Genomic DNA, 11,013 nt, shown 5'->3' with positions numbered 1-11,013 from the left:
AGGGAGAGAGCAGGAGGCTTCAGGACCCCTGACATCGGGAGACACCATCGACAGAACAAAAACAGGAAAGAAGCCAGTTCCAGGAAACAAAGATGAGCTGTTACAATGGAGTGGAGTTGCCGCCTTCCCCAGAAAACGCCTCCCAGAGTCCCATGCCTCCGTCTCGCTGGATCAGTCACAGTTTCTTCCTTTGTGTGCTCATGGAATGGGGAGTTCACAGCTGCCATCACCGCAAATGAAGCGTCAGAACAACGGTCACGATCACCCCCAAGAAGAGGACAAAGGGCAGCCAGGTCTTCACAAATCCCCCTATGCTGCAAGATGGAAAAAAGGGGGAGGGTTTAAACGTAAGAAATCAGCAGAGAAAGACAAGAGGGAGAGAAGGATGTGAGAATAACTGGAGAAATCAGAGGGAGACAGGTGCCCTTCCGACCTTCTTATCCTATCTTATCTTATGGTGGCACTGCCATACAACACGCCCTAGAGATTCAGGCTGTGTTAAAAATTGAGACTAAATCAGGTCCACAAATAACTGTATCATGAACAATAGGGCTGGACTCTCCTTCCAGCTTAAATTCAGGTCGAAGACTAGCACGTTTCATATCTGCACAGACAGGAGCGGTGGCAGGAGACCACAAAAAATGAAACCCCATTACCGCAGGCCTCGTTATTCAGACTGCTGGTGTATTTAACCACGACAGCAGGGACTACACTTGCCTAAAAGCTGGTAGAAAGGCTTTTCCAGAACAGGGAAGACTCAACAGAAGTGGAGCAACTCAAAAGCTTTATGCAGGGCAGTCCTCGCAGAATCTCCTCTTCAGGCACAAGGTGCTGAAATGGAGATTAAATGCCCTTTCTAGTAAGGAAAGCTCGGGGTTTCCCTCTCCGCTCAAGTTGGAAGCTCCACGCCAGTTGGAAATCTGACTAGTTTTTATGTAAACAAGATTCAAGAGGGAAGAGAAACCAGTAATCCCCGGAGACAAGCCATTCGGTGACCTTATGTTCTGACCTAACCCAGCCAAAAGACAACACAGAGTGAGATTTGCTTTAGCTAGCATTTCCCAAATTCCAGGCACCCTAAATTAGCTGCCAGATACAGTATTTCAGGAGCAGCAGCTAGTGCAACCCAGCCAAGCACTCTTGGTTCTTTTCCTAAGAAGAGGCAGCAGGCAGTGACGGTACCACCTACCAGCAACGTACACCCACGTCTTGTGGGGGAGAGATGTTTCTCCCTTCTCCACGGGACGGTCTGAAGCTTTGGAGAGCTGGGAAGAACGAAAGAAACAGAGCCCCTTTGCCCGTTGAACCTAGACTTCTCCTCAGCTCACCTTACATACTTCCCATACAGGAGTGAGAAGAAGCAGAGTTTCACCATGTTCCAGGAGGTGCTGTTATCGTATCTCATCAAGTTTAAGGCCAGAGCCACGTGCGAATGGCAGTTATCACAGCAAAGGTTGTGCTGGAACAGAGAAAGGGGCACGGGATCAGAAATCCTGTCCTTGAGGTTCCCCAGTTCTGCACCCTGCGCTGGTGCAGACCCACAGGTCCCACTCCTGCAGCAAGCACCCAAACACCGGGAGATATTCCTCCACACGCAGACAGGACATCAGCGTCGGAGCCGTACCATGCGGTGCTTGTACTCCTCCGAGGCATCGTGTACGGCCGTGTCCCACGCGTTGGGACCGGTGGAGTATACTTTGCTGGGATCCAGTTTCCAGTACCTAGAAGGACGAGAACAGATCCCTTCACATCACTGCCGCACCTTTACAACTCCTTCGTCTTCCCAGCAGGAAGATGCTTAAAGGACTTAGAGAAATCCACTACCTCTGGAGTCCACGGAGCCGAGCTCTTCCAGCGTATGCTGCAGACGGCAGCAGAAACTAATGCTCAGCACCCTCAGCCCGCCAGCACCCCAGAGAGAGAAACTGCAGACCTCAGGGGCACAGACAAAACTCCGAACTGCTTTCACGTCCCGTGAAGTGAAACCTTCGGGGCCATTCAAAATGTAACCCGATCTGACGGATACACAAAACCAAGGCACCTCTCCTCCTCCCCCCAGAAAGTCATTAACAGGAGGTGAGTGACGACAGTTCATTAGGACAGCCCAGGCAGTATTTACTTGGAGCACTTGTTGTTAACATTATCTTAAAACGTTTTAGCCTTTTTTTTTTTTTCCTTTTTTTTTTTAATAAAGGCTCCATACAGCTTTCACTATTAATACCATTACATTGCTGTCACGCTTCTAAAAAGATTTAATTTAACGTGGTTTCTTGAAAAGCAGAGCCACAGTAGCCATCCACTTGAATTAGGGCATCTGAACAACAAGAAAAGCAATATCATAGCACGTCTGTCTCCATGAATTAAAGGACATCTGCAGGTCAGTTGGTTAGTTTAATAAAAACTAACAAGAGCACTTACTTCACTGGCTTCCCAAATGCCATGTTGTCTTCCTACAAGAAAAGGAAAAACGTCTCAAGAGGATAACCCCGCGCAATATTCATGACGTGCCTCTTGCTGGAAGGCCTCACAGCCCGCGATCGCTTAGCGATAAAACTGTCACGCTGCCTCAGCAGTCTGAAGACACCAATCACATCTGTGTGTCCGGATTTAGATTTCAATTGTTTTCCTACTCCTGTTCTGGGCATGAGTATATTTATACTCTATACGCGGTGACGTCATCTAGCTATATGGCACACGAACCTTGTTCTCCCCCCCCCCCCTTTTTTTTTTTTAACTGTTAATATCTTGTTAACTCAAAGTTGTAAGTGTTCCAATCTATTAAGAGTATTAATTATCCCAACTTAAAACTCCCTCGCTTTCAATATCCACCAGACTGCGAAGCAGTTTAGAAGACTGGCACGTACCTGATGCTAAGCTGCGTGACAGTAACAGGCATACTGAGGAAGCTGGAAGGCAGCTGCTGTTACTCAGAATTAAGAGGATTTAGGTCCAAAATTCCCAATTAAGAGCCTGGACGACAAGATTTTTTTTCCCTTCTGCTCACCAAACCAAACTAGCCGCTACCTATCGTATCCCCCAAGACGAACTCCACCAGACAGCAGCCCACAGAGTAACGGCAAAGATCCACGATCTTCAGAAACATCTCAGCCATTACTTTGCAAAACTCTGAACCGCAAGAGAGGGGATGGCTCAAAAGTCACCAGCGAAGGTGAGAAGCGGACCAAGCACAGATTCTGCTTAAGCACCCCGATCCATCGTCTACTTACTGAGACAAAGTACGGCCCCGCGAAGTCCCGAATGACTCCAGTCGACGTGCAGATACCCATGTGGCCGATGATCGGGAAGAGCCATCTACCGAGGCAACAATTGAACCGTCAGGCTGAGATATTTGCCCCCCCGCCCTCCCCCCCCCCCCCCCCCCCCCCCCCCCCCCCGATCACACCGAGTGCGCGCAACGTGCTGCCAGGAGGCTGCTGGAGCGGCCGTACAACCAACCGCATAGCGTGGGACAGACAGGCACAGGTAACGCGTTATCCGCAGCCGAGAGATGAAAGGGGGTGAGCCAAAGCCAGGGAAAGACCGGTAAAGACGCAGAAGAGGTACAAGGAAAAGAAAAACTGGCAGGGAATACCCAAAGCTGTGCTCTCCTGGCAAGCAGGTCTAGAGCCAGCTCGTCTGTGGGGCACTCGGGCTCCGGGATTTTACCGTGAGTGGCTGCAGTTACGGAGAGCGCAAGACTCCCGAAGGCCTGCAGCCACACACGGCCCTGGGCAGGGAAGGGTGAGCCCCGGTCTCCCAGAACAAACCCACTTGTGTATCCAAGTAAAAAGGTTAGATCCAGGAGAAACTGCCTCGAGATAAAACCAGACTTTCCACTTCAACAACTGAAAATAAGGTCACGCTGCCCATCTTCCCATCCACACCGCAGCTTTTCAGGGCAAACTAGACTCAAGCACCCCAGACAGAACACGGGGCCCCAGGAAGAGCATTCCCTCCCCTAAACGATCCCATTGTTTCAAGGACCTGATATGATTCTATGACCTTCTCCTCCCCGCTGGATATTTACAGCCCCAGGGAGCAGCGGGTCTATATTCTACCCCCCCTCCCATCACCATCATCATCATCATTGAGAAGTAAATACTTCAGGCCAAGTTGCAGCTCTCTCCCGCATCCTCCGGCACCCTCAGGGTTGCTGACCTCTCTCCGATTTCTCACTCCTCTCTCCCTGAGAGACTGCACGCAGCGACTAATATTTCAGGAGAGATTACAGCCGCGCTAAACAGAAACCGACTCACAAGCCACAGCCCAATTAGAGATCCTAAAACTATCAAAACAAGAGAGGGACTGAGGCGGTTGGATGTTACGAGGAAAGACACGCCATACGGGCCGATACGCGCAGCTGAGGTTATCGATACCACACAGCTCCCGTTGATAACATAACCCCACGACGCAGAGAAAGGACTCTGCAAAGTTTGATGTTCCGCGCTTGCATCGCTTGCCCTCTGCACGTTCCTATCTGGCGCGACGCAAAGCAGCCAGACAGTTCGGCTATCCGTGCAATGTTTTACCGGCCAGAAGGCACGGCTGAATAGAACGCCGTCACAGCGCTGCCACCTGCGAAGGTCTAGACGCTTCTTCCTTTTTTTAATTCTCCTCTCGGCACCGACTAGCTTTCAAGCCTCCAAATCCAAGGATGACAGGAAACGGCAGAGGGAGAAAATGGAGCTATTATGCAATCTAACGAGAGATTTTTGGCAAGTAACACCACCGAAATTTCTGCTGCGGAACAAAATCAACAGGAAGATGTCACTGTTCATCAGGGAATGAACCCACAAACAAATACGGATGCCCAGTGGCTTTGGCAGCAGGACAGCTCTCTTCATCAGTCCCAGCGGGAGATAAGAAGGTTAAAAGCTTCGGAAAATCCTCCAGGAAAAGACTAAGGTGGAAATTTTAAGCAATCAAAAAAGAAACGAGGTAAAAACCAAAGCTGGTTTGCAGCTGTATGCGAGACAGCAACAGGAAAGTTGCAGCTTCTCCTCGCCGAGGAGAGTTACGGTGCCGTTCCCAATCCCGGCACGGACCACACCACGTCTTCTACCTGACTTTCAGCTCTGGCTCAGTAAACATTATCACCTGATTTGAACCGGAGGGGAAGAGGAAGGCATAAAAATAAGCCTTTGTGTTCCCAGACTACCCCCCAAAGCCACATTTTACAGCTTTTCATTTTCCCACGACCAGAGAAAAACTCCGAAGTTCTCCTCGGAGCCTGCTTACGCTTGGCTGACAAGGCTGGGAAGGCAAATCGACTTCTAACTCATTAAAAGCGAGGCGCGGAGGCTCTCCTCAAGGCATAAGGTGGTCCGAGATCCCCGTAGCCGAACCTTTGCTCCGAAAACATGAAAGACTTCCCACGTTTCGCCGGATCCCCTCCACTCCCGCTCCTGCGGAGACAAGCCCGCTCACCGCAAAGCTTTCCCCGCACACGCCCTCGCTGCGGGGAGAGGAGAGCCCTACCCCAAAGACAGAACGCTACACGGGCCCTGAAGCAGCCTGGCACCCAGTCGAGCACCCCAAAAGCGGGCCGAGCGCCCCAAAGCGGGCCGGGCGCCCCGCCTGGTCCCGGAGCAGGCCAGGCAGCCGGTTACCCCGGTCTTGCCCGCCCCAAAGCGAGCCAGCAACCCGGTTACCCCGAAGCAGGCCGGGCTCCCTGCCAGCTCCGGAGCAGGCCGAGCACCCAGGCACCCCGAAGCGGGCCGGGCAGCCGACCCCGGGAGAGGCGAGGGGTGCCCCGGCCCGGGCCCTTCCCCGGTAGCGAGGCCCAGGCCCAGGCCTCAGCCGGGCCGCCCGCCCCCGGGGCCGGCCGGGAGCGCAGGGCCCGCACTCACGTCAGGACGGGGATGGGGGTCCACACCACGCAGTAGGGGAAGCGGCCGCGCTCGGCGTCCAGCCCGGCCCCGCCGCCGCCGCCATTGAACTGCTTCATCTTGGCCTCCGCTTCCGCCATCACCGGGGCCCGCCCCCCTCCACCCGCCGCGTTTGCGTCACTTCCTGGAGACCGCGGCCGCTTCCGGGCACGGCCGGTAACCAGGAAGCGGGCGCGCAGGCTGGCCCAGGGCCTGGCCCCGGGGCCTGCCGGGCCAAGCGCCCCCTCCGCCGGGCCCTCCCCGATTTGGGGAGGGGGGGGGGGTCCGGGCCCCGGGGGTGGGGGGGGGGCGCTCACCCACCCGGCAGGCCAGCCCGGGCGGAGAGCCCGCAGCCTCCTCTCGATCAAGCGTTGGCTCGCTGCTCTCCACCGAGAGCTGAGCTTCACCGCTTCCCCCCCCCCAGGACTTCGGGGCCAGGGTTTGTTTCGCAGCGGGGCCCTCCGCTCTGGCGAAGCTCCACCAGGCAGGTACCTTCACCCCTCAGCACCTACCTGGCGCAGATCCGCCACACGAACCTCAGCGGCAACCTTCTCCCTGTTGCCCTTCCAAAGAGCAGAACCCGGGAGAGTCAGCCCCAGGAGCTGGCGGGCAGAAGGACCCCCCCTCAGGAAAGCACAAAAGCAGAAATAAGCACCACACCGAGCCTCCCGCGAGAGAGGAGGCGGTCGAGGTACTGCGAGGGGGGGGAGGGGGGGGGAAACAGCATTTACAAACGGAGAATCGGATTAGAAAAATAACAATTGCTTTATTAGGAAGTTTAATTCAAACTACACGAGAAAGCTGAAGAAGAAGTACGTTTATTCCAGATTTCCACCCACCACAACACACTCGGCAAAACACAGAGTGACAACTCACTGAACGAGTGGGAAGAACAGGGAGGACATCGCTTGCCCCAGCCCAGCAGACCCAGGACGGGGATGTTCTGCCCAGCGTCCTCTTCGCATCCTTCCGTGCTTTTCCTCCCCGCACAGAGACCTTGAGCTGCATTTCACTTCAAGGCCCGTGGTTATCGGAGCTCGCCAGCACCGTTTGTGGTGTCGCACAGCACGATGCCAAGGGGTTTTGCTAACAAACCAGCCTTGGCCCCTTCCTGCACGTGGTTGGGTTCCTCCTCCCTCGCAGCTCCAGCACGCCGGGCGGAGGCAATGCGGAGCAAGCACTCTGCGCGCAGAAGGTGCTGGCTTTTGTTGTTAGCAAACCCTGTTACCTGCCAGAGCCACTGTTCCCAACGGTCATCACAAACTTACGGCTTCCACGTAACGGCCCTGCTTTTCACTGAAATTTCTCTCCTTCATCAAAGACTTTTCTTATCTCTCTACCGTATGCGTTCTGCTTTCCATTACCTGACTTTGCTCGATAATGAAGCTGAGTCCAGCCTTCCACGTTTACCAATGTATTCTCTGTTCTGGGGACAGAACAGCACTTACACGCTCACCGAATCTTAAGACTAGCGAAGCTTCCAGCTTGAAAGCCCAGGAGATCCGTAACCTCTACCCACAGCAGCGGCGCGGCAGAGGGGACACCAACTTGGAGTTGCCGGTGTGGCAGGAGAAAGCATTAGCTAACAGTCTAGCGCAGAGGTGGCCTACCCGCCCTCGATACACGCTAACTTGTCATAGGAGTACTCAGGCTTCAACACAACTAGCTTAGTAACGCACTGCAGACTACATTTCCTCGCCTCTACCGAGCCCCCAAGAGATCATCTAACATCCCACCTTATTTCCTAGTCTAGACCATGTTTTAGGGCAGCCCCTCCAAGAGGGAGGGCTGCTTCAGAGGCATCTGGATGGAAGCAGAGCCATCCACCGAGGCGCTCACGCAGAGCGGCTCACGTCGAGCTGGAGCGTGGGCATCGTCTCAGCATGACCTGTCACCGCGTCAGAGTGGATCAAGAGCCCGAGATCGCGCTCCTCGGGATCTGATGGTGAGGGATTTCACAAAATAGTCCAGTTCCAAAGAGAGAAAGCCGAGGAAATACAGACGCCCTTGAGAGCAAAGCCATGCCTGGTGCTTTGGTTTCTAACAGACACTTCCTATTTTGGCACTTCGGATGGAAGATGCACACAAAGGTTGTATGTGTTTCAGCGAACCCTTTTTGTTTGATGAAGAAAAATACTTGCATTGATTTGCTCCAGGCTAACATAAACATCAGAGATTGTTAAAAATCTATGAATAGGGGCCAACGTTCACATCGGCTAACGCGGTCCTGGCGCGTTTGTCGGATTAGGCTCTTCCTGCTTGTGTCTCGGAGGCGGCGTATCTCCAGGGACCAGCTCCCTTGGCAAAGCCGCCGCCGCCGCCGCCAGCCTCAGCAGGACGCGACTCCCCGCAGTGCCACCTCACGCCCTCCCCTCCCGCGTGGGCTAGGGGCATTCCGGACAGCCCAGTTTATTCCCTCTTAAACCAAGCGCAGGAAGGCAAACCCAGCTTTCGTTTGTGTTCGTCAGGCAAGCAGAAGGGCTCTCCGTCCCCGGCACCGCACTGGCAGAAAACGGGTAAGCTGTAGCTGACAGCAGGGTCTTCCTAGTGACAACTGGAAAGCTGCTGCTGTTCTACTGCTATTGATCTAAGCAGAATACAAAACACCTGAAGTCAGCAGGGAAAAATAGCTGCAGTTGGAAAAGAAACTGCAGGGGGGGAGCCGGGGGGGGGGGGGGGGGGCGGGAGAGCAGGTAAGAAGTTCTCCATGCATAAAATTAAAGGCCGGGCTTTTTATTGCAGCTATCTCGCCTGACTACAATACTGGATCGATGTACAGAGCCGGAATACTGCCGTCATTGTTTTTGCAATCTCTCATTTGACAAGAAACAAAAAGGTTTCACTCCCACTTCTGCCAGCGCCTTGCCACCGATGGCTCCCCTCTCCCCTTGGCAGCAGGGAAGCAGCTCTACCTCCCATCGGCCCAAAACCTCCTCAGGACGACGATCGCTGCAGGTGCCAGCGCGTCACTCGCACCCCGGAGACGCGGAGCCTTTCCCAGAGGAGAGCCTGCCTGCTCCAGGAACGAACACAGCCCAGACCGCGCGCCGGTTTGGGGTTGTCCAAGCGCACGCCACCATGGCTATAGCTGGAGCTCAGCCTGGAAGGGATTCGGTTACCTCCCCTTTCTACCCCGGCTCATCTCTGAGCCTGAAAGAAGCAGGCACCCAGCCAGCTCTTGTTCAGCAAGCGGCTTCCTTGGGAACCTTCCCTGTTGTGACAGCTCAAACATTACAGGGACTGCCAGAACCAAACCACTCAAGGAAGAGATCCCCTCCCCCTTCTGACATTGACAACCGAGGCAGCAGCAGGCAACACCGCGTGCAGGAGTCTATTTAAAATGTCACCGAGGCACAGGCTGATGGAGGACACCAAGGCGTCCTTCCCCCGCCCTGGAGGTGATGCTGGGGTGGGTTGCTTCGCCTTTTTGTTGTTCCTTTCCCGCGGTCTGTGCCTGCTGCAATCTGACAGCCTCTAATCGCTCAGCGTGAACCAGAAACGTCATTCTCATCTGTATTGATGATGGTGCCACTCACAAGCGCAAGAACAGACGCAGGCTCAGCCACCCACCCCAAAAGCAACACCCCCTAAGCCATCTCACCCCTCAGCTTTAACCTTCGGGTCTTTGCTGCTGCCCTGTCGCTTGAAAGCTGCATTTCCTCCTCTCTCCCCTCTCCAGTTGACACAGCCAATCCACGGGGCAACTTTTTACGTTTAAAGGGAAAGCCACCGGTTTCTCAGGGGCAAGGGGCACAAGGTGGAAGAGCCCAAAGAGCCGAGTGCAGGTCACCATGATTTCTCAGCTATGAAATCCGTGAAGAGGCCCACCTTCTCCCCTTGCCAGCCCCGGAGGGGTTCCCCATCAGTCTCGCCTCCCGCAGCAGCAAGGCCTGAACAAGCTACAAGGAGCGTAACAGGCAGAGGACCGAATTCCTCACTGCAGCAACGGCAGGCAGTTTTCTGACATCCTGCTCCCATTCTGCTCAGAGACAGGAGCCATCTTGAGCCCTTTGCAGACTTGTTCCTGGCACTGCGAACAGTTACATCAGAGAAAAGTGAACTCGGCAGCAGGGCTGCGATTGTTCCTCTCCCCACATCCCAGAGCACAGCGCTCCTCTCCCTCCTCGACCCAACTCCCTTACCCAAATTACAAATAAAACTCATTTTCTGGGTCCTTCTAGCCATTCCCACCCACGATTCAACCACTCTGCTTCCCCTTCCACGCTTCCTCTTTGTCCAACCATTCAGTCCAAGATCTGACCCAATTAGCTGATTGCCAATTCCGGCTATGGATGCACATTGCTTTGTTAGAGCAGAGCTGTCTTTTTAAAGCAGTAATTTATATCAGACAGGATTTGAAATGAAGAGGCCTCAAAAGGCCTTCAGCTGAAAGGTGTCCAACGGGAATTTTTAAGAGAAGAGTTCAAATGGGTTCTGAAAATAGCAGACTGGTTTTCTAACTCTTGCTTAAGGCCTGGCATTCTGCAGCTTGGAGGGCAGGAAAGTATTTGGGAGGTTTTTGCAGCAGGAGCCCAGAGGGGAAAGCGAATTTGTGATATCCTTTAGCAAGGGATCATCTCTGGGTCTAAATGTTGATGTCCCACACACCACGCTGAGTGCGAGACACCTTAAGGTGCAGTAAGTGCGTTGTTTCTGACAGCGGAAACATCTCCGAAGATCGGTCAGTAAGACGGTGACTCAGGCAGGTGACCTTGGGTCTGCCCCGCAGCCTAAGTCACCAGGGCTCTGCTTCTCAGGGCAAGAGGCTATTTAAGAAGAGCTAAAAGGCAAGGACAGGTTGGTTTCCCTACTCAGCTTTTTGTCCCCCCCGCCCACTCACCTCTAACTCTTGGGTTCAGCAGGGACCCAAAGAGGATTTTATCAATTTTACCCCCCGCCCTGACAAAACAGGATTCAGAGAAACTAACTCCACCACAGCACCATTAATCTTTCTGTACGACGTGTGCATCACTTCTCTCTTCCCCGGCAAGCCCCAGGCAGCCGTTCTCATCCTCACCCCAACGTTTGCAGCTTTAGCTCTAAACCAAGCCGGAGGTGGACTCTGCTCCGGAACAGAGCCCCGGCCCTCGCTCCACCGACAGATCTGAGCTCCCACACCTGGATAAACTAACACCAGCACTAACTC

General features: G+C 54.0%; 1 protein-coding gene across 1 annotated transcript; it reads right to left on the bottom strand.

Moving 5' to 3' along the window:
• Positions 1-77: 77 nt before the first annotated feature.
• Positions 78-5,970, bottom strand: TMEM222 (transmembrane protein 222). The gene is made up of 6 exons (XM_076357384.1): positions 5,850-5,970; positions 3,228-3,312; positions 2,419-2,450; positions 1,625-1,721; positions 1,329-1,459; positions 78-314 (listed from the first exon to the last, which is right to left on the bottom strand). The coding sequence occupies exons 1-6, from the start codon at positions 5,966-5,968 to the stop codon at positions 227-229; spliced, it is 552 nt and encodes a 183-aa protein (XP_076213499.1). The 5' UTR covers positions 5,969-5,970; the 3' UTR covers positions 78-226.
• Positions 5,971-11,013: the final 5,043 nt, after the last annotated feature.

This window comes from Aptenodytes patagonicus, chromosome 21 (assembly GCF_965638725.1).
Source record: "Aptenodytes patagonicus chromosome 21, bAptPat1.pri.cur, whole genome shotgun sequence".
In the NCBI taxonomy this organism is placed as follows: domain Eukaryota; kingdom Metazoa; phylum Chordata; class Aves; order Sphenisciformes; family Spheniscidae; genus Aptenodytes; species Aptenodytes patagonicus.
The sequence above is the reverse complement of the archived record's forward strand: the minus strand, read 5'-3'. Positions and strand labels throughout refer to the sequence as shown.